Source organism: Dissoconium aciculare (assembly GCF_010015565.1).
Source record: "Dissoconium aciculare CBS 342.82 unplaced genomic scaffold K489scaffold_11, whole genome shotgun sequence".
NCBI classification, from domain to species: domain Eukaryota; kingdom Fungi; phylum Ascomycota; class Dothideomycetes; order Mycosphaerellales; family Dissoconiaceae; genus Dissoconium; species Dissoconium aciculare.
Genome location: NW_022984961.1, coordinates 779,446 through 804,740, shown reverse-complemented (window position 1 = coordinate 804,740; position 25,295 = coordinate 779,446). Strand labels below are relative to the sequence as shown.

The 25,295-nt window shown below is 53.0% G+C and overlaps 9 protein-coding genes across 9 annotated transcripts; 7 read left to right on the top strand and 2 right to left on the bottom strand.

Moving 5' to 3' along the window:
- Positions 1-1,557: 1,557 nt before the first annotated feature.
- Positions 1,558-2,430, top strand: K489DRAFT_53773 (uncharacterized protein). Its single transcript, XM_033608703.1, has one exon. It carries the CDS (start codon positions 1,764-1,766, stop codon positions 2,208-2,210), a length of 447 nt encoding a protein of 148 aa, XP_033457370.1. The 5' UTR covers positions 1,558-1,763; the 3' UTR covers positions 2,211-2,430.
- A 341-nt stretch (positions 2,431-2,771) lies between these two features.
- Positions 2,772-3,581, top strand: K489DRAFT_291499 (uncharacterized protein; the record flags this gene model as incomplete). Its single annotated transcript, XM_033600194.1, has 2 exons — positions 2,772-3,027; positions 3,217-3,581. Coding segments are annotated over 2 exons (621 nt in total), but the record flags the coding sequence as incomplete, so codon positions are not given.
- Positions 3,582-4,617: 1,036 nt separating this feature from the next.
- Positions 4,618-6,095, bottom strand: K489DRAFT_54009 (uncharacterized protein). Its single transcript, XM_033608704.1, has 3 exons — positions 5,285-6,095; positions 5,119-5,226; positions 4,618-5,061 (listed from the first exon to the last, which is right to left on the bottom strand). Exons 1-3 carry the CDS (start codon positions 5,889-5,891, stop codon positions 4,988-4,990), a joined length of 789 nt encoding a protein of 262 aa, XP_033457368.1. The 5' UTR covers positions 5,892-6,095; the 3' UTR covers positions 4,618-4,987.
- A 3,077-nt stretch (positions 6,096-9,172) lies between these two features.
- K489DRAFT_433742 (uncharacterized protein) lies at positions 9,173-13,599 on the top strand (the record flags this gene model as incomplete). Its single annotated transcript, XM_033608529.1, has 1 exon — positions 9,173-13,599. One exon carries the CDS (start codon positions 9,173-9,175, stop codon positions 13,172-13,174), a length of 4,002 nt encoding a protein of 1,333 aa, XP_033457367.1. The 3' UTR covers positions 13,175-13,599.
- A 557-nt stretch (positions 13,600-14,156) lies between these two features.
- K489DRAFT_324635 (uncharacterized protein) lies at positions 14,157-15,246 on the top strand (the record flags this gene model as incomplete). Its single annotated transcript, XM_033601778.1, has 2 exons — positions 14,157-14,703; positions 14,756-15,246. Coding segments are annotated over 2 exons (1,038 nt in total), but the record flags the coding sequence as incomplete, so codon positions are not given.
- A 342-nt stretch (positions 15,247-15,588) lies between these two features.
- K489DRAFT_361926 (uncharacterized protein) lies at positions 15,589-16,535 on the top strand (the record flags this gene model as incomplete). Its single annotated transcript, XM_033602643.1, has 2 exons — positions 15,589-15,979; positions 16,055-16,535. 2 exons carry the CDS (start codon positions 15,589-15,591, stop codon positions 16,510-16,512), a joined length of 849 nt encoding a protein of 282 aa, XP_033457365.1. The 3' UTR covers positions 16,513-16,535.
- A 526-nt stretch (positions 16,536-17,061) lies between these two features.
- Positions 17,062-18,546, top strand: K489DRAFT_390336 (phosphoglycerate mutase-like protein; the record flags this gene model as incomplete). Its single annotated transcript, XM_033606592.1, has 2 exons — positions 17,062-17,093; positions 17,184-18,546. The coding sequence occupies 2 exons, from the start codon at positions 17,062-17,064 to the stop codon at positions 18,544-18,546; spliced, it is 1,395 nt and encodes a 464-aa protein (XP_033457364.1).
- Positions 18,547-18,664: 118 nt separating this feature from the next.
- K489DRAFT_53737 (uncharacterized protein) lies at positions 18,665-21,672 on the bottom strand. Its single transcript, XM_033608702.1, has 2 exons — positions 21,472-21,672; positions 18,665-21,411 (listed from the first exon to the last, which is right to left on the bottom strand). The coding sequence occupies exons 1-2, from the start codon at positions 21,523-21,525 to the stop codon at positions 18,784-18,786; spliced, it is 2,682 nt and encodes an 893-aa protein (XP_033457363.1). The 5' UTR covers positions 21,526-21,672; the 3' UTR covers positions 18,665-18,783.
- A 710-nt stretch (positions 21,673-22,382) lies between these two features.
- On the top strand, positions 22,383-22,962 carry K489DRAFT_372828 (uncharacterized protein; the record flags this gene model as incomplete). The annotated part of the gene is made up of 3 exons (XM_033603369.1): positions 22,383-22,511; positions 22,532-22,684; positions 22,717-22,962. 3 exons carry the CDS (start codon positions 22,383-22,385, stop codon positions 22,960-22,962), a joined length of 528 nt encoding a protein of 175 aa, XP_033457362.1.
- Positions 22,963-25,295: the final 2,333 nt, after the last annotated feature.

The following is a 25,295-nucleotide window of genomic DNA, read 5'->3' as shown; positions in this document are numbered from 1 at the left end:
ATGTGATAGCGCGTTTGGTCAGCTGATACACAAGCAAGGATCAGGCGCATGCCTTGCATTTGCCGCATGAGGGTGGAGCATGATATGCGGGTTGTATGCGATCGTCAGGACACACTGGCGTGGATGGACAGTGTCTCAGCAATCGGATCCCCGGCCGCTGATCGGCAAATGGCATGTCCTTTCCTCCGCCAAATCCACACCCCGTTTGGCGATCTCTCCACCACTTCGCACCTGCTGCTGCGCCTTGTTGCTTCTTGGATAATACAGGCGATCTTTGTTTGTCCAATCACTATCCGAGGCCAGACCGGCTCAAAGGAGACAAGATAATTGGTGCTGTAGATCCGGCGAATAGCGCACCCGACGTTGAGGTGGGGCCATCCCGCGAAGTTATTCACCGTAAGATGGATTATGTGATTAAAAACGAGTTTCTCGTATTGGTGATTGAGGTGGGATGGCAGATGGAATTCTCTTTGCATTGAGGTGGGATGTCTCCTCGGGGCGGCTATGGCGGCTGCGGCCGATGAACCGACGGAGCATCAATCAATCTCACAAGCGGTGCATGACACGGTGTAGTCCGCCTCCATCACGTGATTGTCCAGAGATCAGGATCCGACTTGAACAGTCAGCGATGACCGGGCCGAGTGACTACAGAAGGGACAGAGCACGCAACCGGTGCAAAAACGACGTCATCATCTGACGCCAAACATACTTCCGTTCGAGATCCACATGCACAGCGTGGGCACTACCAAACGATCAACAAAAGTTAAGGACCACAGATCCGCAAGACGTGCATCTCCACTGTGGGACAGAAGCGGAAGGTCGTTCTGCTCCGGCGACATGCATCAAACCGGCTCCATGGCATTTCCTCTCGTGCCTCTCAAGGATGTTACTCAAAATCGACCCTATCGTTGACAAGGGTGTTGGTGTTCGAGCTGCTGGTTGAAGACTTGGCGCCGTGCTGAATCCGTCATCATCGTACAGTAGTTGGATGCACGACTAGATAGATACAACGCCATTGAGATGAGGACTCCCAGTAATGACGTGCGGGGACCCCTGCCACTCGCCTCGAGGAACGCCTCCCTCCTAGTGGTGGACCCTGACAAGATCTGCCCCTAGATCTAGATTGACCTCGCCCGTGTATAGCATCATCCAAACTCGGGAGTCCCTCAGAAGCTCCTCCGACTTTCTCGGTCCCCAATGGGCGGGCGATGAGTGACGACAGAGGATATGGCCCCCATGATCATCGAGATCACAATCCTCAAATGGGCAAGGTCATTGCAGAATCGCCATGGTGCCCTACCTTTCCCATCGCCAATTCCTCCGCTCGCACGTGCGGAGTGACATTGAGGCATTTGATCACGAGAAAGGTAGTGTGCTAAGTGGAGCCGTCCTTACGCACGGTTTCTTGCCGCCTCGTACAGACTGCACGTCTAGAACATCGGCGACAGCTTCCGCTCAGCTTCCGTAGCTTGCGGCGGGACCTGTTTCACACGTACTGAATCGGGTCGACTCAAAACTCAGGTTGAAGCCTTCGAAGACGTACCGTGCAGATCCTTCAATAAGAACAACACGAATACCAAAAGCGTGAAAGTTGGTCATGGAGATATGTCGTCGAAAACCCAAGAAGCCACCCGGGGAGTTGTTCATCACTGAACCAGACAATATCCTGGGCCCAAGCGATTGGCTCTTAGAATCCTTGATGCCCAGGCACGCACCAGTGCGCGGAAGCTTCCGCGAGCGGCCGTTTCGAGATCCAACGACAGATGGTAGATCGCCTCCGACTGCCTCGTTCCCTCGTGCTTCTCAGGCCCGTCCCAAGCCTTCTCCTCCTCCTTACTCCCTTGTCCATCACACCGCTGTGTGATGGCCTGTGCTGTGCGGGCACATCTGCAGCGGCGTTGACATTGTCATTGTCGGCAGCGTCGGCGCCTGTTGTCTATCTGTACTCCATTTTCTGTGAGGGCAATGATTTCATCACTTTCAGCCCAACGCCGCTCTGGCCCCGATGCGCCGATGTCATCGACATCAATTTCGCCCCCTTCTCCGCACTAGATCCTACATCGATCTTCTTTCCAATGCTCCCAAGCAAGAGTCACTGCGATCATACGATAACGAAGAGTACCTCACACACCATGCAGATCAGTTCAACCGATGTGGACCTTTGGGTGAACTACAGTACGCAGGGTGCAGTGCATAAAACATCAAGATGATATGAGTCGGAAAGACCGGCCTCCACTATATGTGCGAATGTTGTTGGCACGATAAGCTTTAGTAGTATCTCAATGTAGATCTATGGATCTTGTCCCTTCCCGCATACCTTCTCGGGCACTACACATTTTTGGTACAAAAATATCCACGGGTGTCTCACTGCCCTCTAGTGTTAGCTGACGGTCGCGTGGCCCGACGTCTTCACTAGTCGTACAGTGCCACCTGAGATTTTGTCGCCTTCTTCACAAAGGATTCCTTTTGGACACATTCGTTCCTTCACCACAGTCGTTAAATTCGACTAGTGTTGTCTTGCATCCTCGCTTTTTTTTTGTTGATTCCGCGCGTTCCTGGGACAAATACAATCGATCAAATTGAAGATAGGCGTTCTGTCGCATCTCGAGGCAGGGGTCCCAGCATCGCGAGTACCGCAGCAACATTCGATCATGCCCACCATGCGCGCTTCGTCCTCCACCAGCGGGTATGCACGAGGTGGAGCCAGCCAACGCTCGAGGCCACAGGACCACCAAGAGCGCTACGCCGACTTCACCGACGACATCGACGATCCTGTTGTCTTGAATAATCCCTCGTTTGATATCCTCGAATGGCATCCTGCCCTTCAATCTTGTCAAAGATACTTCCTCGATCACGCTCAATATGAGCCCGCCACGCAGGCCGTGTGCGCTCTGATCAACATCCGTCTACCTTTCCAAAACCTGGACTATCCGATCACATCATCAACGCAGCAACCACCGCTCTCGTCTTCTCCTACACAACACTACTACTACCCACCGCAACGCTCGTCCCCGAATTCTCCGGGAGGTCCAGGAGGAGGCAGCGGCAACCTCAGTCCATTTGCCCACCACAATGTCGGCGCCAGCCATCAGACCCCGAACCAACCTCGCGCCGGCGCCGGCGGTGGCGGCAGCAGCAGTGGCAGCAGTCACCATCTACCCTCGCACCAACACCAACACCACCACCAGCAGCAACAACAACAACAGCTGCATCAAGTGCATCAATCCGCCGCTCCACCAACCATCTTCATCTCCCTGATCCCCTACATCCGACGTCTCGTCGTCACAAATTTCGACAAACCAGCCATCCTGCACGGCTTCTTCGGCGACGACTGGTCCACCGGCATCCTCCCACACGTGCAATGCGAGCGACGCAACTACCTCTTCGCCGCGAAACACGGCGGCTGGCGCAGCTGCAAGAAGCAGTACGACGCCGGCAGCGGCTTCGGCCGTGCCGATGAGAGCGTGCCGTTCCTGAAGCCCCTCAGCGACGCCCGCGGCGAAGAGCTCGCGGCGGCGGAGAAGGCATGGAGCGATTGGCTCGCGATGGAGGATTGGATGGTGGGCCCCGATGCGCCGGATCGTAGGCGGAGTACTGATGAGAGTGACGGGCCGGAAGAGAGGCGATAGAAGAGGCATCCCGGAATTTTTATGGGATAGAGAAAGATGGCGCGACGACGCTCCCTTTGCAGCATTTTTTCCAGGCGTCTTTTTGCTTTCATATCTATGATACCTTTGTTTCCATTTACTTCTCTCTCGTATAGATGGAGAAACCAAGACTCTCGTGCTTTCGCCTTGCGTGCGGAAGCAGTGCTGTCGCTTTGCTTTAGTTCACTCACATATTATGATACTACGACTCCGATCATCCTCTCATATCCACAATAGTTGACACTGTTCGAGGTCTATCCCTGCACCAGGGGCATGACACATCTGCAAATACGACACCATCAGCTGAAGAGGCGGCCATGACGTCACAAGGCCGTCATATCCATATCGTAGAACATACTTTACAAAACCCATCGTGTCCCGCTCAAGGAAGACTCCGCCAGGCGAGGTCACTTTCCTTCGGACCCTTTGCGCAGATCATCATTGCGCCTCCAATTGTGCCACCTTACACACGAGAGATTGGCTTTCGTTCGTCCAGGTATGTAATACACTAAAGACCTCCACGTCAAACAGAGCGACGTCGCCGTTTACGAAACGCCCTGTGCCTTCAATACACGATCTGGGGACAGGAGCGGTCCGATAACGGCTTGATATTTCGTGCAGCGATGGCCAGCCGATTATGTACTACCCGCGCGTAGTCTTCGTCTCTCAGGGTGGAGGTGTCCTTATCGGCGAAGCTCGGGTCCACGGTGGAAATCGTGTACAAAAAGATGGAACTTGTGGTAGAAAGCGTTGCCGTCGTGAGAGGATCGTACGATTCTCGAGCACTCTCCAAAGACCTCGAGAATTTCGTTTGGATATGAGGGTTTAGTATTATATACTAATCGAGCTATCTATACTGATAGAATTATTATGATTTGTTCGCATTATTAGCCCATATTTCTACAACATCATCGGAAATTATATTGCCTTTTTGCAGAATTTTGACGTTTCAGGGGAGTTTCTCGAGAATTAGAAGTGAATTTGCCTTGACTCAAGGGAAACCCCGCCATTAGATATAAGGCAATTCTTGCACATTGAAAGCTTGTACCGCCGTCGCATTCGTGGGATCGATGCCCGTACGACCCACGGATGATAGCCAGACTTTGTACGTGTCGGCACTCGTCTGGTACAGATACGACGTCTGGCCCTTGAAGTATGTAGCGGCAAGTTTCGTATTTTTCCTTCCGAGCTTAAGGTCGTTCAGTGGTGTATCAAAGCGGTGGTTGTTGTTGTTGGGAAGTACGCCACGGGTGATGGTACCGGTTGGGGATTGGAAGAAAACGCTGTTAAGGGAATGAATAGTTAGACGACAATACTCGATAGAAGAGGGAGGAGTCGTACTATTGCGTCTGCGCAGTGTCGCTGCAGACGGTCAGGTCGGAGCCGGCGGCCATGGCTGCGGTTGTAACATTGTCTGAAAATCCCTTGCTGTCAGATAGCTGATGAATATTGCAGCGTAGTATCAACTCACAAATCGTCCAGCCACCCGTGGTGGAATCAGATCTTTTCACAGCCAGATCAAAAGTTGTGGCTGACGGACTCATCGTGGTGGTGGTTGACGTGAATGTGGTACTAGTGACTGGAGATTATATTGTCGTCAGATGACCGATGAAGCTAGCAACATCATACCAACTCACCATTTGGCCGATTGCCTGCGGCAATACCAAAATTTTGCACGGCCTGCTGAATGCTGCCAGTATTGACGTTTCTCCAGAACACACTGATACTCGAGCTGGCGTCATTGATAATACAGTCCACACCAGACGTGTGGTCCGCTTCGGTCCAATTCCGACCTTGGATCCAGCCAGATGCAGGCCTGGCGAATGAGTATTGCAGCTCCTGTAGGATTCCAGAGCCCGATCCGTAGTACAAGCGCATCCCATCTAGTCCGTCGGTCGCGTTGTCGACACAAACCGCCAGGCCGGTTACCTGAACTGACGCAAGAATATCTGAGGATACCTTCATTGGCGGGTTCCAGGTGATGGCGTTGGCGAGGCTGAAGTCCTTGCTCGTGGTCGTGTAAATGGCTCCTTCAGTATTGGTGAAGAAGACTTGACGAGTATACGTGTTGTTCACGTAGTATGACGTTGCAACGACAGGACCTTGCTCAGAGGCTGAGACGGTGCCTCTGGGATTCACAATAGTTTTGTGATTGGGCAAGCTCCAACCGTACATGTCTGTGTGGACATTCTCGAGCACGTAGCCGCCAGCTGCGTAATACATCAGAAGACCGCCGCCTCCCATGGGAAAGGAAGTCAGCGCGAGTCCTGCGCCAGGATCTGTGATCTCGTCCACGGGTGGACCTGTATAGCTGTAGGATCGGCTGTCAAATCTGAGGTCAGAAAGGTGCGCTTAAAGTCACGAAGCGTACGACCTGCCTTTGCGCCCTGTAAACCGCTGGCACTATGCCAAAAAGGGCGGCGAAGGCGAGCGCCATTAAAATCACGATTGTGATCAGGACCATGACCGCTATGAACCACTTCTTCGACAGTCCGCATCGTTTCCGCCTCGCCTTCGCAGCGCTGGCGTCTGCTTCAATTGATGGCGATCGCTCTTCATCATCCAGATAAGAGCTTGATATCGAATCGCCTTTTACCTCGGGTGCGATGTCGTCAAACGCTAGTATCGGCAGCTCGAGGGAAGGGTGTCGGACTAGTGATGGACCTGTATCAGGCGCGACCTCTGGCATTTCAAGTTCCGTTCTGTGAATGACCTGAAGACCAGCAGATTCTTTGTCGTGGCACAATGCGACGGGCAGCTCGCTGTCTCGGGGCACCACTTGCGGAGCCTCGCTATCTCGTTCGCACTTTCGTGCGCTAAGCTTCTCATCATCTTGTGGTGGCGACACTCCGGCCACGTCAGTAGCCTTTCGCACGACCTCTAGGCCTTCATGTTCGAGCGCGTTGTATTCGGAAATGGCCATTGGAGGATTCGCACATTGACGGGCGGAACAGGTCTGGGTCGATTCACACACAACAAGAAAATAAGAAAACAAACGTCTGCGATGGAGCTCTTTCGTGGCTAGTACTTGACTCTTACTTGTCTGACCACGGCATCTTGATCAAACTTGCTCCATTTTTGGGGCCGCAGTCTTGGCTTGAATGCGGCCATTGCGCGGATTGTCGATCGCGCCACATGCTGGTCGATCCGACCTGCACAGCTGACCGATATGAGAGTAAACGAGCGTGCGGATTTATTAATGGTGATCAGCTGCGTGTAAAGGACGTCCAAAGTGTCGACCTCGGATCCTTGCCGGAGTGATGCGCTTTAAGGTTCGTCGATCATTGTCTTTCTCGGCATCTTCGAGAGGCCGCTATTCCTGCAGATGCTGCGCCTCAGCCAATGAACAGCAGTCTCTCGGATAAAGCGACATTTTCGTGATAACTCTATTGAAGCACGATCCCTTCGCGCACGGCGACACGCCCACATTTGTGAAGGCTCCGACGCAGCGCATCTGCGCTCTGGACATATATGCAACGAGTACTTGGGTGTAGTCCTGAAACCCGAACTAAATGTCAGAGTACAGTTCAACACGCCTTCGTTCCTTCGATGTCAAGAATCGCCATGCTAGTCGGAAACGCGCTCCATGGTGGCACGAGTGCAAACAGCGGACGGTCCGTCCCGAGCCGAGCAATACAAGATCTCCATCACTCGTCTAAGCCCAACCCTACCTGGGCGCTCTTGCAATTTCCCGGCCCTTCACCAACTGATAAAGGCTATCGTTCCAGCTTTGTAGTCCTTTGCTTCATGCATGAATCGTAGAACACGAATCTGATGTGGGCCTTGACGTTCTGATCGCGAAATGAGACACATGAGAGTCCCTTCCACTTCACGTCATTTCTCAGACTGCAACTTGTCGATTTTGCTCCGAGACATCGTTCAGAAGGGTCCAATGAGGTCGGCGCCTTTTCATGCAATATGCGTGGAGACAAATGACGCGACAGGGTGCTTACTGAGAGATCAGGGATGTGGGAATTTTAACCGGGACCCCGAGTGGCTTGATGGTCGAGCGCGGTCATTGCCCTGTATCGCATGCGCGAAGGTTGAACAGTTCGCATGAATCCTTGAGACATGCATGGATTCGAATCTCGATGTCCGAGACACACGTCCAACGTGAGCTGCAAATCATAAGCTGCCGGTCGATGTGCAGCGACCCAGCTCGAGCGTGAGTTCGCAACGCCGAGAGCAACATCAAAACTTGAGAGTCTTGATTGACTCAGCTATTGCCTGTTCATCACTCGAGCAGTCACGGCGGCATGTAGCTCTCTGCTCCGTGCGGTTATCAAGACGCATTGTGTCCACCGAGCCTCCGGGTGCGAGGACTATTCCTGATGATTGTTGCTGGGTGGTCAAGGTCATCGGTCATGTAATCAGTACCGTAAAATGTCCGGTTGGCGAGGCTGCCATTTGGATCGGCTACCGTTCGTCATTTACAACGGCATCAACTGCGAGCCATTTGATGTGACATTCCGCGCGACGAGTTGTGGACCCAGCTCTGACATGCAAACAAGCAGTTCAATTTGTCTATCGGAAGGTGCAAATATACGGCGCACGAACCAACACGAGCAGATCTTTTCAGTCATAAATAGTGTTCAGTATTGATGATACTAACAACCTTGGAATGTTGCGATGCAAGAATTACACGCGCCACGCGCCTCCTTGGCCACTGCCACCTCGCCTCTTCTCTCTCTCCGCTCAAGCGTGGAATTCGTTGGTGGCGCACGCGGAAGCTGATCTTGCTGTTGCTGTGGAGATGGCGCCCGCAGCCAAACACGCGCTTTTAGTACACAGACGCGAATGGCGTCAACGGCCACGCGACGGTCACCGATCGTCAGTGCTGGATACTCGATAGACCCATGCGACCGTTGGAAAGACTCAATGCATGTGTGAATTTGTCTGAAGTGAAAGTGACAAACGTTGACGTACCGGTGATCTGGGGAAAATACCTCCGACGGTGTACCTGAAATCCAAGATATTGAGTCCACGACACATATCAAGAGCCAACAGCTTGTATCTTGCAGGCTGCTACAGGTGATTGTAACTGCATCTTACAAGGATCCAGACCCGATAAATTCGTATGAGAGAGCTCCAAAAGTCGAACAGAACGGTTCCATCGGAGCAATATCCGTCGAGCATAACTTGTCTTGACGTCCATCGCAACTGCATATGCAAAGGAAGCGCCGTTCAGCCCGGATGCACTGCAGGCCTCACCAGGGACGACCACGATCGCTGTTTGACCCGACCGTTGAGTTCTCCGGACATCGATCATTGGCCGTTGATGCTTTGTTGATTCGATTAATGCCCGCCTCTAAAGTTTGCCCACATCCACCGATCCTGTTCCCTAGCTGCTTGTCGGGATCACGAGCAACTTTTTGCTCGCGCGCTTGACGTGCTCACGCAAGCTAAACAACCACTTCACAACAGACACTTGAGGCTACGCAGCCAACCAGACCTAGTGTCGCAGTATCGATGTGCAAGATCGCATCCTGCGGCATTTTCACAAAGGCCGACAACGAATTTATCAAATGACGGAAATCTTTCTCCTCGCTAGTCTTCTGGCGATCGCCAGGTTTTCACATGCCGACGTCTACAACCCTACACGACTCCTCCGATCAGCCAATTCATCATATGCATATTTATTCGATGCTACACCTTCGTCGGACGGGCAGGCGAACTTTCATGCGATCAATATCAACACGACATTCAACGCTGGAGAGATCATTGGAAGCTCTGTCTCAGCTGCATTACCTTACTTACAAGATGGCACTCCACAAGCATATACTCCGATCATGGACGCGAATGGGAGGATCACCGTCGTCATAGGCGATTGCTCAACCGGCGCCGCAGGCACAAGGCTGTGGAGATTTTCGCCAGATGCAAAAAGCAATAGCGGCAATGGCTTTTGGGAGGAGGTCAATATGCCAGCCCGAACGACTTCAAGCGGTGCCACGTATCTCGCGGGCGGTATCGCATTCTCTCCCAGAGTGAGCGCAACGACAAAGGACGTCGGCTTTTACGTGTTCGGAGGCATGTGTCCTTGGTCGAATAGCACTTCCAGCAACTGGATAGCATCAGCAGACTATTACGACACCATGTTGGACATCGCGCCTGTCAGCGAAGAGTCGCCATTCTACCGAATGTCGACAGTTGGTAGCTTGGGACAGCCGATAGCAGAAGCAGGATTCTCTATAACCGGCCTGACACCAAGCTTAACTCAGAGCGGAGGTGCCAGTGGGCGGAAACAAGAGCAAGAATTTTTACTTCTGGGAGGTCACACCCGTGGCGCATTTCTCAACATGTCCCAAGTTGCCCTCTTCGCACTTCCACAGCAAAGCTGGGCGTTCTTTCCTGTAGCGCAGGCTTCCAATCGCAAGGTTGACCTCTCGATCAATCAAGCATCTATTGTGATTGAACCTCGCTCGGGCCACACTGCTATTCTATCCGAAGACGGCAGCTGTGTCATCCTCTTCGGCGGCTGGGTAGGTGATATCTCAAATCCAGCTCAACCTCAACTTGCGGTCCTTCACCTCGGACCAGGTTATGGAGGCGATGCAAATGATGCTTGGTCCTGGAAGATCCCGGATCAGTCCGGGACGGGATTAGATCCAGGTGCAGGTCTTTATGGTCACGGTGCCACCATGCTGCCAGGCGGTGTCATGATGATCGCAGGAGGATACTCCATCGTCGCACCAGCGGCTCGGCGTAAAAGGGATGGTCCAGCATTGAACAGCAATGTACTGCTCTATAATGTGACGTCAAACGAATGGTTGACGTCGTATACTTCGCCACAAAGGGCTACACTTGGCAAGGGCAAGTCCAGTGCCGGAAATTCTGGGCAGCAAACTATTCTTGGAGTGGGAATTGGTGTCGGAGTTTTGATAGTGGTGGTTCTTATCATCCTTGGCTACTGGTATGCATGGCGTCGACAGCATCTGGATGACGACGACGACGATGACGATGATGATCAGAGCACATATGTATCATCGGACAAGGACAATCTGGTCAAGCAAACCCAGCGGCCCTTCCTGGAGAACACCAGTCCAGACAACCAATTCAAGGGCCCCATAACGTCTGAGACTGCTCTTTTTCAACATCGCGATCGCAATCCCGGTGACAGCGATGGCCCACCTGCCATCGGGAACTTAGAATCTGCAGGCTCGACGGGACGATTCGTTGAAATTCCTAGCCCGACACGTGGTCTTAGAAAGAACTTGGCAAGTCGACCGTACATGTACCATGCTGCTCCACGACATGACGATCACCGAATAACGAACTACCATCTGGGTGCCATCCATCCGATCGTTGAACGAGAAGATGAAGATGATCAAAGCTCCATTCACAGATCTCTGCGTGATATCACCCATCACAGCAGCACTACTAATGCTTTCCTCGAATCCGAGAAGAAAATGGACGAAATCGAGCGATCTCTGGTGGAACGACCCGAGCAGCGGCGTTCCATGACGATGATGCCAACTCCGATCCTCGACAAACGCGAACCGACGCTCCCTGTCATTCGACCATTATCGGATCCATTCGTTGATCCTCATCCCAATCCTTTGGGAAGCAATCCCATTTCACCTGCGCCAGCCGCAGTAATGATCCGTCCTCTGTCTTTTGAAATAAAGAATCACTTTTCTTCCAAATCCAAAATCCCTTTGCCCTTGGGTCGACAACCGCTGGCAAAAGACTCGGTCATATCAGAGAATTGGGTCACGTACAGCGGAGAGGACGAGTCGGGGGCACCTATGTTGCCGCCAGAACCAGCCGCATCTGGTCGCAGCTCGCCTACTAAGACAGACGAGCGCACAAGTTCGACACTCTCGTCACGGTCGCGAGTCTCGCATACGTCTTCGGCGTCTGGCGCACTACCGACCCGCACAGGGACGGTGCTTTCCGGGATGTATGCACTAACTCAAGGAGATTCGCACAACAAGAAGGGGAGCGTAAGCGCCGAGATTCTAAGAAGTGATCGCACCGATACTATGTCTTCGAGCTCGGGTGGATATCCGAGTCTCCCAGCATCTCGCCTGTCGTCTGTTCGAACTGATGGAAGCGGTCGACCTTACGTGAGGCATGCTGAATTACGACAGCAAGAGATACAGCCCAGCATTTACCCTGATAACAGACCACCACGGGTAGACGAATCGACAGAGTCTTTCGTGACAACGCGATCGAGCTTCGCGCAATTACAGAACGAAGGCGAGCATCTCCTTGGCCGCAATCCGTCGCCTGTCTCGAACATACCAATGCCGACAGCCGCAGTGGCGCCATTGACCGCAGTGGCAGCGTTGACCCGACAACGAGACCTGTCGCCCACACGACGACTGTTTGGTGCTGGACCTCATAGCCCCATTGCTCCATTGGCGACCAACGTTGTGCTCGAGCCTGGCGATAAATCGTATAGCAAAGACAACAGCAACAACCAAAGTCCGCTTGGGACTAACCATCCGCCTGTCAGTGCTGGATCGGAGTCCAACTCAGGCCAGGATACCAACATCGCACGCCTATCTTCCTCAGCGTCGCGCCACCAGAAATCCTACGAGATCGCTCCTCCGAGTAGTACGCCATCTAGCAGCTCCGCTGGTGGCGGCTGGGTGGGTAGTCTCCGTCGTGCCTTGACAGCTATCTCAGTGAGCGAGCGGAGCTTCACAGCACGAAGCATCACGCCGCCACCACCCTCCTCGACGGCGGCCGAAAATGCCTCCCGCGCGAACCAACCTCAGCACTCGCACTCGACTAAGAGCACGCACTCGGAAAATGGCCCACGCCGCACTGTCTCAGCAGGTAGCACCTCCTCAGCCACAGCAGCAACGCGCCTACTCAAAGAGAAGCGTGGCCAGCGCGATTGGCCCGTCCTCGCAGGGCAACCCAGCAGCGGTACTTCCACTTCCTACCTCGGGAGTACTTCCGTCGGCGTGAACACTCCCGCTGATCGCCAACCATTCATCCAAGAATCCTACTTCCACGCAGATCCCGACGAATGGGGCGTGCCGCGGACCTCGATGGACCGGATCCAAGCCGAAGGCGAATGGGACGTCGAAGGCGCCGCCGCTTGCCGCGACGTGCAGATGCTCGGCGCGACCTTCACCGTGCCGAAATCGCGCCTGCGCGTCGTGAACGCCGATATCTCCGGCGGGGCGATCGGTGGTGCCGCGAGTCCCGACCCGGGACATGCAGCGCGTCTTGCACGCAAGGACTCCCAGCGGAGCGTCAGTGATGGCGCGGTCGCCCGCCAGGAGAGCCTCCGGCGGAGACAAGCTGGCATGGGACCTAGCCGAGGCGCAACGATGGCGAAGCAGCAGCCCGTTGAGCACTACGATGGCAAGGACTGGGGCGATCGGAGTTCGGTCGATAGTGGGCTCGGGGCCTCGGAACGGACGGGAATGATGGGACGGCAAGGCGCCGGGCGGATTTCGCCTTTTGACGACGCAGGCGTCGCAGGAGGAGGTGGCGGAGGAGGAGGAGGAAGAGCAGGATCGAGTGCAGCAAAAGGCATGATGGGATTATTCGGGAAGAAAATGATCTGAATGATGAATCTGACGGACAGACGCGTTTCACACAACGCAAACACGAAGATGGAGAGCAAAGGGAGAAATACTGGGTCTTCTTTCTTTTTTTTCAACAACCCCTTTTTCCCTATCTTTAGCTGTTTTCATTATATCGGGCGATGTTGCCCATACCCGCGGCCTTTATTGAAATTTTGAGATTAGAAAAAGGGAAGATGAGCGACATGCCTGTTGTGTCGTCGCTAGTTATGCTTGTACGGCTTTGCCAATCCTTAGGAGAGGTGGATTCAGGAAGGGAGGAGACGATGATTTTGCGAGGTTTCAGTGTAGCAGTAGTAAAGCGATAGGACCAAGCTGTGAGGGCAAGAAAACAGAATATGATTGTTGTCGACCGAGGAGCAATATTTTCACATTTCAGACAGATACCTTTTCTCGAGATAGTCTCCCTTCCCTTTGAATCGTGTATTCTATACAATCGCGGCATCGTCAACCTCAGACGAGGCGGTTTGGAAGATGTCTCTCTGTTTTCCCCGGCCCGAGCCGAGAGGATGTGGGCACAACGTGGTGGTTGGAGCTACACCGCAAAAAGTGTCGCCTTATATAACACAAGCGGAGGAAACACGGCGGAAAGTGACCCTCGATGCCGTCATTGGCGTTCGAAGTGTCTTTCCACACCTGCAGCAGCACAAGCAAGCGCTGGTGAATATTTCAAAACTTATATGTGTTTCCTCTTCCATGCAGCCAAGATGCATTCGTGCAGCGACGATCAACATCCCTCGAGACAGAAACATCACCTAATTTACTATCCGACACTTGGTGACTGAAGCGGCGTCGTGATATCGATCCTGGCCTATGAACATCGGTTGTTCAGTTGACAAAGTCTCAAAAGCGGTGTGGTCCTTCCGGTTTGGGGGCATCTCTCCCCATCGCCCGCACAATCGGTGAATTTACTGGAGCGAGTCAAGAGAATCACGTCGACTTCAACATGCCGCCAAACCCGATTATGCTGCAGCGGGCTCAAGCTGCTCAGGCACAGAGCAATCAAGCCAGAGCAAGCGAGAAGGTTGCATACAAGCCAGGCATTACAGCTCCCATATTTGCGGTGTCAATACTTGTCTTGTTACTATCGACAGTATCCTGGGCAAAGCGATGGGTGGTCTCCGGGGCAGCCATAGAGAGCCTCATTGTGATCTGCGGCTACGGCCAAGGCTCACGCATATTTCCGGCGATTCCATTATGGACACTGCTAGCCACCTTGAATCTGGTCTACGCAATCGCTTCGACCTCATGGTTGCTCTACATCGGCTTCGCGGTGGCTTGCTATCCGATAATCGGCATCACATGTCTGGTGCAGTTCGCCACTGTGGCAGACATGGCCCGTCGCGGTCTCAGAAAACTGCTGAGCGAACTACATTTCACGAGAGACAAAATTGCGTTTTTCAACCTTCCGGCTCTCGAAATCGACGTAGACGTCAATGGACTCTTGGTCCTTAGAGGCATAACGATCTCATTATCTTCGCTCACGATCGTTGTGAACGGGATCGAATTAGGTACTTGCGAAGGTATCGAAGTAATTTTTGCCATACACTAACAGACTTGCAGGACTCAAATTAGCCAATGACATCGAAATGTCCATGTGCGCAGAGGAGGTTACAATCTCTCTATTCCGTCGCATTGAAATCGGCGATGTTTATGGCAATATCAAGGGTGGTTATAGCGAGATGACCTTCGGTGAACTAGACGACCCAACTGATGCCGACTCCACCGTTGACGTCCTGCTTGATGATACACCACTCCTGCGAGCCGCAAATGTGGGCAAGGAAAAATTCAGAGATCGTCCCAAATTGAGAGAGTCTTTGACAGGCGTGAGCTATATGAGAGACGTGCCTGCTAAGTCCGTACTTGAATCTGTCACAACACTCTCGCCTGACGATGCGGCTGCAGATGCCAAGTACACTGAAATGTTGACCGCCATCCGTACCGAGAGTGCAATCTACCAGTCTCGCGCACGGGTTCGCCAAAAAGCTGCCCTTCCGAGCGATTCAGAGGATGACAAAACGAAAGAAACACGTGCAGCAATTTGCGCAGAAATGCAACATCTGCCATCAATTGCTCATCCACCAGAAAGATCTGTCCGCGTGTCAACACTAAAACATCTCCCACCCCCACACGTCCGACGTTTTCTACATCGCCTACCATTCCTCCTGCGTCTCCTTCTTGCGATACTTAGCTATTTTCACACGATCAGCATTGCCAGTATCAGTGTGGCTGGGGCTGGTCAATGGCTATCCTCGCTGCTAAACCAAAAGATCTTCAAATCCTACCCGGAGACGAACGGCGATCTGCGAAAACTTCAGCGCCGTGTGTCAACCTGGCTCGGCGATGCCAACTTCTGTTTCCAGCTTGATGAGATTGACGGACTGGCTTCTGTCCCGATGAGCACTAGTTCCGACATTATCGCTTATCTCAAGTTCTACGATATCATAGCATATCGTACTGTTCTAGATGAATCTGCCATTGCACAAGTCGTTCGGGTGGGGGGTGCAGACGCTACTGTATCCATTCCTTCTTTCTTACTACCTCATCATGAGCATCTCGTTCCACTGAAGCCGTCAGCAGACGACATCGCCCGCATGGAAATTGTGGTCGAAGATGCCGATGGCAAACCCAAGACCAAACAAGCCGAGGCTGTGCTGGAATCCATGGACCAAGACGAAACCCACATAGACATAAGCGTTCATGCAAGCTTGCCTGCTCAGTTCGATCAGAGTCTACTCAACTTCATCGCCGCGTTGGTTAAAGCCACGAAAATCATTGAGTTCGAACGTGATGTTGGCGACTCCTCAGACCCTAACAGCGCTACCTCCAACCCCGACGACGATGCCTCTGTCAATAACGCAGAGACTGGTCTGAATGATGAGGAGCTTGACCAGCACAAGGAAGTGAGCAAACTCCCAGAAGACGAAATTGAAGACGATCCCGCTGTCGCCGGTCTGGCTCGCAGTGCCACGTCTCCTGCTGCAACGATCCAAGGCCATGCTCGTAAAGACAGCGGCATTAAGAACCTCGCGAACAAGCTCCACACATCCCTCAAGGCTTCGACTGCAGCCTCCAATGCCCAAATACGGGGCTTCGTCCGTGATCTCGGTCAAAATACGCGTGACGGCGTCAAACGTGTGATGGTGGCGGGCATGGTGAATGATCGATGGATCGCAAAATTGGTCGGAAAGTTGGCGGTCGGGCTCCAGAACATGCAAGGCGATGTGGGCTACAGTGGAAAGATTCCTGTGAAGCTGGAATGGTACCGCAACCAGGAGGAAGACCAGAAGAAGGGATGGGATTCGAAACTGCTGCCTTGACGTAACACCTATCCGGTTGGGGGCATGCGACTACGAGCGATGATTTTAGTGAAACGAGGCGTTCATTCGAATACGAGAAAGCTTCCAGATGAGACATTCAACTTCGAGCAGTCAGCGTGTCCATCAATGTGGTGATGCTCAATCCAATCTATGCCGCATGGCGTACACTCTACCGCCATCGTGCAGATGGCATCCGAAAAAGGGACAGTTGGTGGTTGTTAGGGTTTGGGTAGTGGAAATCCCACGCGGAGAGGTGAACGTCGGCCAGCCTTAGTTCACCACGTGGGCGTGAAATGCGCTCTGACATGTCCTTCACGCACATGGTCAATCCGTCTATAGCCGCAGAGAATACGATATTAGCCTGTTCATCATGTTCTCAATCGAGGAAATCGCCGGACCAGGAATGTATCGAGCATCATTTGCGAATAACATATAAGACTCCATGAAATCCTGGTGAATCAATACCAGAGCAATCCAAATCCATCCGGCATAACATTTTTAGGACGGCATCAGGATATTCTCCAGCCTCGAGGTCACGATTGGCCCAAGATGGTGAACAAATTCAATCGCAAGAACTTCAGGTCATCGGTCATGCTCTCAATTCATGGCTATATCGCCCTGGGCGCTGCCCAAGCCACTTATTCGCGCCCCAATGCGACATGTGCAGGTAGCGCGAACATCTCGCTCTCATGGTATCCTCCTGCTCAATATGAGATCAACAACCTGACAACCGTGATCAATGGCACCGGAGTGTATGGTTTCGTTTTCAACTCAAGCCAAGCTCCTCTCAATACATACAACTGGTGCAACATGCCACACACCAACGTCGAGACATACGTCCGACCCAGCGCCGAGTACAAGCTCAAGTATGTTGAGGTCATTCACCGCCATCACAAGCGGACCCCATATGCCTCGAACACTTTCCCACGCGAACAGTACGGCTGGTCATGCAGTGACGAGGGTCTCTTTTACGGCGGCCAGCCACTCAATCCGTCCGGGAACCTATCCGCTTCCACATATTGGAACGTATTTACCTCTTCTAACAACCCTCTGGCCGTCTCGGGCTTCAACGGAACATGCATGTTCCCTCAAATCACTCGCGGTGGTCTCGATGACAGCCACGCTCACGGCGCTGATCTGGCTGCTGTCTACGCGGGTCTCCTGAACTTCATTCCCACAACCTACGATCCATCGATCGTCTCCTACCGCGTCACCAACAACGTCATCACATCCCAAGTCGCCTCCATGCTGATCCCAGGAATGTACCGATCTCTCGCCCGCGGCGCACCGACCCCTCTCCTGATCCAACCGCCAAGCGTCGATTCCCTCGAACCAGGCTACTCCTGCCCCACCGGCTCCTCACTCTTCTCCTCCTACGCTACCGGCAGTTCCAACTCCGCCTGGCAAGCCCACCTCAAAGCATCCGCCAACCTTGCCGCCAAACTAGACGCCATCTCCGGCGTCGACCCGTCCGACTCCGGCTGGCACCGCAACTGGGACCACTACTTCGACAACCTCTCCGCGCGGCAATGCCACGCCAAACCGCTCCCATGCGCCGCGGGCAACGCAGGCAACTGCGTCAGCCAGACCGATGCCGATGCCGTCTACCGCCTGGGCGAATACGAGTACAGTTTCATCTACCGCGACTCGGCACAGTCACTGCAAGCCAGCGTGGCGAGCTACGGGGTCTGGCTGGCGGAGCTAGCGGGGAACCTTCGCTCTGCGGTCTCGGGCGATGCGGGAAAGATCCGGTATCGCCACAACGTGGCCCACGATGGGAGCATTTCCCGCTTGCTGTCGATTCTGCAGATTGAGAGAATGGTCTGGCCGGGCATGGGGTCTGAGGTTGTTTTTGAACTGTACTCTAAGAACGGCTGCTACTATCTGAGGGTCCTGTGGGGCGGCCGCGTGCTGGTTTCGAGTCACCCGGCCTTTGGCAAGTGGGACATGGTGCCGTTGAGCACATTTTTGGCATATGTAGATGGCTTGGTGGGTCAATCTGCAGTAAAAATTCCTGGACTGTGCGGGAGGTGAGGAATATTTGCAAGTGCTGAAGGTAGTGGTGGGCATGGAGAGGAACTGGGTTGACGCTGTTCCGACGCGGGTGTCTCACACTGAACGTATTGTAGATATCACCATCAATAGCCTTCGAGTGTATCGACTCGTGCAAAGTGTGAAATTCTACAAAGCTCTATTTTCGGCTAGTCTCACGAACGTATCTGATTTGAGCTCAAATCCGGCATCACCTCATTGTCGATTTAGATCCTCAACTCACATCCCGGGTGGTGGCTGCTGGTATGAGGGACCCGGAACTCTTTGATATCCCCCAGAGACTCCAACATTCGAATTTGGACCGTTGCTGCTGCCGCTGAGCGATTGACGGCTCGTCATGATTGGTGGCGCTGTTCCAAACGATGGCCGCTTATTCAGAGGCAGCTTTGAGGGGTCGAATAGGTCGAGAGGTCCACCTGATCCCGTACTCCCAACGAGCGGAACGTGGGACGGCGGCGGTTTGGGCGGAAGTGACGAAGGCGAGCCATACATGGCAATGACACTGTGTTGTTGTTGTTGCTGCTGCTGCTGTTGAGGAAGACTCGGTCCAGAAGGACTCTGTAGAGATACGCTGCTGCCCTGTAGTGGGTTCTGGTTATGATACAACGAGGGAGATGCCATAGGTGGGCGATAATGCTCGCTGAGCGGTTTTGCTGGTATCGAGCCAGGCTTAGGAGGCAGCGGGGCCATGCCGGGAGAAGACTGGCGCGCAAGCACGCGTTGAGGCAGCGGATGGGTTAATTGTCGACTTTGCGGGCGTGCGCTGCTTGTTGGCGAGGAGTGATTCACAAACTGTTGGCCATTATACACTGAAGCTTGTGATGGCGTCGAATTTTGACGTTGGAGCTGTGGATGAAATGGTGATGAAAATCCGGCATTGCCTCCGGAAGAGGGCGGTGGCCCCTGAGGAGTGAAGGGGCGTACATTGTTGCCGTTCGTATGTCCAGGTACAAATGTCTGGCTCTGCGGGTTAAAATGACGACTTTTATAGCTACCAGGAAGTGGATGCTCGAGCCTATTTGGCGTACGTCCTGGGAATGCCTGACTGGGTAGCTGACCGAACGCGTAGGAATGCTGGGCTTCTTGCGTCTGAGTAGGAGATGGCATATAGCTCGTGCCAGGCCCATATTGCGCCGGTGATGTTTGAGCTTGGGATTGATATTGAGGCTGTGACCATGGCACTTGTGATTCGAAGTACTGCTGTCCACCGCCTGGCGAGAAGCCAGCATTCTGGCTGTTTCCTTGTTGCGTAGAGTTCTGGAATGGCATATATCGCTGGAATTCTGCAGCAAGGTCATATGGATGCTGCTGTTGGCCTTGCGACCAGGACTGTGACTGATCGTTGTGTTGGTAGGCTTGTTGACTCCACTGACCATTTGACACTTGGCCAGGTATGGCAAAGGAAGACCCGTTCGAATTTTGTTGGTGATAAGCTACAGGCGAAAACTGTTGACATTCGACAGACATGTCAATGCCGTCTGTGCGAAGGCTCATAGGACCAGCAAAGTAGTTGCTGTAGGCGGAGCGTGCTTCAAAATCATCGTCACTATCGTTGCGGGCTTTCTTCTTGCCTTTCTTCCCAGTTGCAGAGCTAGACCGCGAATCTTGCTTCTCTTTGGGAACCTCGGGGGAATCCGAAGGTTTTGCAGAGCCCATGATGCGTAGACGTGCCGCTTCATATCTTGCTTCTCTCTCCTCGCGTGAGACCGGTTTCGGCTTCTCTTCTGGATTGGCCTCTCCATTCTCAGCATTGCTCCAAAGCGGGGCTCCGTTCCCAAGCCCATCCGGATCTCCTCGACGGAGAATCTTCCTTAACGGAGCTGACGGAGGTGGCGTACTAGCTGCAGTCGAGGGTGTCGTGATTCCAGTGAGTCCCGGTGGAATTCGGCAATTCGGCGTCTTGAATAAACGGACAGCTGAAGAATCATCAACAACATGACCGAGCATGTAGTAGTCGGCCATTTTATGAGCAAGCATGCGATAAAACGAATTGCATTGAGGCAGGTTGAGCGACGTCTCTGCTGCATCTTTGACGAAATCGATCACATCCTGCTCTAACTTCAACACCCAGACTCTGTCTCGCGGATTGTCGAGGGCTTCCAATAGCTTGGGATCAGGCATAATCTCAGTTGCAGGGATTGGCACAGGAACGAGTCGTGCGACTGCTGGCAGGCTACCAGCGCCAGGACCCTGTGGTGGCACGTATAAAACTCCCTTTGGTGCTGCTGCTGCTGAGTAGACCACTGGCACCCCGTTATGCCTTGGCGAATCCATAGCGGAAATCTCTCGAAGCTGATGCCGGAACGCGCTGGCGCCGAAGTCTGAGCCCGGTCGAGACGCCGCAATGCCGGAACCAAGTGGTGAGAAAACATCCTCGTCCTCGATCGCTTGAACACTAGCGCTGTCGTCGGGGCGAAGTGACTCCTTCTCATCCAGAGCAAATGTGGCACCAGATGTGACGCTCTTGCCGTCGAGGCTTTGCGGTTTCATGGAGCCATCAGATGATGAGGTTTGTGTGGCCACTTCGTCCGAGGATATGGGCGCTGTAGATCGACGGGAAAGTGTCTGGTCCGACTGTTTTCCCAAAGCATCAACATTATGTACAATGACCTGTGGTCCATCTGCATGACTTGCTTCAAGCGCGTTCTCTTTCGATGCAGCTGGTAATTTTTCGGCGGTAGTAGTACTTGTCAAAGCCCGGGTTTTGTCGTTTTCCGTCATGGACGCGCTTTCTTTGGAAGTGGATTGAGAAATCTGTTCATTCTTAGGCAATGTGCTATTACTTGTCTGTTGAATCTGCGATTGAGATGAAGAAGCAGAAGGTGATTTCAGGCCAGCGGCGGCAATCTGCGCACTGTTAGCTTTGTATGTCGGACCGAACGGCGGTGGACTCGAGCAGTAACGTACCTGAGCGAAAAGAGGCTTCGCTGCCGACGCTGGTGAAGCCGACATGGAGGCCATCGATACCAATGACAGACCGAAATGGATGTCCCAAAAGCAATAAACCGCAAATATCCCGGACAAGAGCGATCCGAGAGCCGCTGTTTCCTGAGGTCTGGCAAGCCAATCGAAATGGGTTGCCGAACGGTGAGATGATCTTGTATGTAGATTCTACCGATGACGAGTCTCAGGAAACGGGCGGCTCAAGGAAAACGGTGGAGTCCAAGGCCAAGGATTTGGACATTGTGCGTTGCGCACATGGAGTCGTTTGCGAGAGGGATTGTCGTCGTTGGCGGGATGTAGTCGGAGCTATTCAATGGGAAGCCACAGCGACTGCGGCGGACGTCGTGGTCTGGTCTGGATGCTCAGTCGAGCGGTCGTGATGCCGGAGAGTCAAGCAGGTGCGATGGAATTATCGCTGGGTATTGACCAAGAAACAGGCAAGAGTGTCGCCTGGTCGGAATGGATACGAGTGCCGGTCATTTCGTGCGACATTGTTGGCATCTGCAAACTGTATCGATTCGTGCGGCGCGGCTCGACCCGCCGTATCGATTGCTTGGCACATCCTTGTCCTACTGCTGTAATGTAGACGTCCACGAGTATGATGATTGCGACTCTATTAGGTCTTTCATTCACACTTCTGGGGTAATCCCAGGTTTGTTGTGGTAAATAACAAGGGCATCATAATATCTCGGCCCTGGATGAACAGTCTTAAAGCATCAAGTGAAATTCAAGATGAATCGATATCAATTTGGCGGTCCGTCAAAAGCCACAGCAACGACACAGTGCCAAAAATGTTTAAAGCGAGGTAGAAATTTTCCGGAAGATTCATACAGCGTACAGTAGTACTGATCAATAGAAGGCCATTATAGTTACGAATGTACAGGCGCAAAGCAAGAAAGACCATACGTTTCAAGACCATCTCGTACTCAACAGCTCCTCAATCCCAAACTTGTGCCAAAGCTGAGCAGCGCCCCAAAGCCACCAATCGGTGTCAGAGACGATGCGTGAGTTATACATTCCGTAGCAAGTGATTATTGCAGCTATTCTGATTGAGGAGAATCAGGCCGAGTCAATCATCATTGGCAGTGATCGACTCTCGCGGACGCTCGCGCGACAGCAAGAAGGACCGGGATCCGTCTCGGGAGCGCCGGCGATCGGTCTCGCCATCCTCTTCCCGGTCGGTCTCGACGATATCTACCAATAGATCAGACTCTCGTTCGCCTGACAATCGTGAGAAACTTCCTGCGAAAGCTGGCCGCGTTGAACAAGATCGCAGTACACGACGTAGAAGCTACTCATCTAGCCGCTCAAGATCTATTAGTCACAGTCCGATCGCCAAGGGAGCTCATCCAACAGCCCGTGCAGATCACGCAGGTTCAAGAAGATCACGTTCTCCGGAACGAGATCGACGAGCAAGATCGGCAAGCAACAGTCGAAGTCCGCCTCCGCGAGTAACCCAGGGAAAAGATCATCGGCAATATCGCGAACGAAGTCTGAGCCCCTATAGCCGCCGGGTAGCACTCAGCCGAGCTTCAGGTGGAAGTTGAGAAGATTGTGCTTGGACTTCGGGAGGTCGTTTGTAGGTCCGAGTACCCCAGTAGTACGTGGGCCTCACGTTCCATCAGCCGGGTCCCGGGGATAGAACACGAAGATCACACGAAACCTTCGCTAGTGGAAGATCTCAGCCTACGGCAAATCAAATTCAGATGATCAGCGCTCGTTGGTCGGCCATCTACCACGGCCATTTCCGAAATTTGCGCGAATGCACACGCACCTTCGGCCGACGACCCGGCCAAACCGGGAATTTCTGTGTTTGGATGTTGTCAAAGGGGGGAACTTTGGCGGCTCGCTGTGTCTCTACGCTGCATCATGTTGTTCTCCGAATTCAAAAAGGAACACAGGATGCATAACAAGCTGCTGCAGCCACATTCAGCAGTCCGAGTACAAATGGTGATATTCGCCCCAAGCTCGATCAGAGCACGGCTACGAACAGAGCATTCGTGAAGGCGAAGCATCGATCGGCCGACGATGATGAACTATGTAATCAGGACGTACTCCGATCGAACTTGCCCAGGTTATAGTAAAGTGGGGCAAGCATCAAAAGAGCTATGGCGTCTCACTCCTCAATGCAATCCTCATGCATGCCGCTGTGCGGCGTGCCTCAACAAAAAGGGTGCATAGGAAATGACCATTCACGCCATTGCGCATTACAAGGGTCAGCCCAGGCGGAGACGCCATCGGAGTCTGGTCCTACGACCGAGCACGCAACTCCCACGCCTTAAACATGAGTATGTTCCTAAACCAAACTATTACAACTGAGAAACTCATTGGATGTTGTGACGTGATGTTGCACAGGCGGGGCGCGATAGACCCCAAATCTTTTGTAGTCCGGGTAGAATTCGCTCTGTCATGTTACCACCGCCCAGGTCTCAACGGAATTTCCGCGATCAGTAGGATTGGCGGTGAGAAGTACATCTACCCTCTCATCTGTGTCTCAAACGAAACCCGATCAAATGACTCCACGAAGTAAAGCTCCGCCTCGAGATACAATGCTCTCTCAGAGTCGAGATCATTCCGGGGTAATCGTCATTTAATTTGATCACATAAACCATTACCCCGTGCAAGGGTTGATATCATTGCATATCGTCACCAACCTACTGCAAGGCGCGCAAGCGGCGCGCAAAGTCGCCTGCATGCCTCGCATCCATGCATTGCGTCGCAGCATGGAAGCAGCGGAAAGCCGGGCCTAGACATTTGCCCGCACTGCACAGCGCGTGGGAGGTGCACACAGTTTTGGTCTTTGGCGAGGTGAAGGTGCAGCAAAAAAAAGTGGAAACTCTTGATCTCCTTCATGGCGTAGCCTAGCCTTACTGTGTAGATATACGGCCTTTGTCCTGCATGTACTTACCTTTTTGAAACGAAGGGGAAGATTTCAATCAAAGCCGGGGGGCAGCACGCCGGACGGGCTGGACGAAAGTTTGCCTGCCCTTGCCTGAAATTTCTAATGCGCCGCCATTGATGTCGCGTGATGGGGTTTTGCATGTCATTAGCTCGTCGTCAGTGGTGAGCGATGACATGCTGATGACAGGAGTTTCGGACCGTCTTACCCACAATAACAACACTGGCTATGGCATGATCTCCGGCGGGACTTTTCTTCCTTGCCGTCGCCGGACACGGATCACCATCTGTGGAGTGGAAGAGGCTGGTAGAAATACGAGCGGAGAGCAAGCCCGAATGTTGACGGCGGGCTTTAGCGGGAAGACGCCCAGGTGGCCTCGGGGGTGTTCGACACCTCTCTTATGACCAAATCTATGCTATACGACAACAGTCTACACACGGCCGCGAAAATAGATCTATCCGGCTTAATCGAGAATCGATTCTCAATTTATCCCTGTGATTCAGATGTGTTAATAACCTTGGAATACGGGATTGTATCCTCGGTATCGATTGATGCCGTGAATGATTGGCTTGGGCCACAGGTGGGCGTACCCGGCCAGACCAGACTCCAGCATCCTTCTGTGGCTAACTATGCGGGCATCACGCCAACTGATGTACGCCGATGGAATTGCGTTCACAACGCAGCATTGTGGTTCAGTCTTGCACGAGGCGCCACTATCATCTGATAGGCATATGGTTCGGAACCGAACAATGGCCTATCGTGGATTGCTCAGCTTCAATTGATTGTTTGGCGGTGGTTGGGAAAGATCGCCCGACTTCGGCCGCCGACAGGCGAGCAACGAGATGCAGGGTGGTGGTTGCCATATGGGGACATTGCATTGTGGCGATTG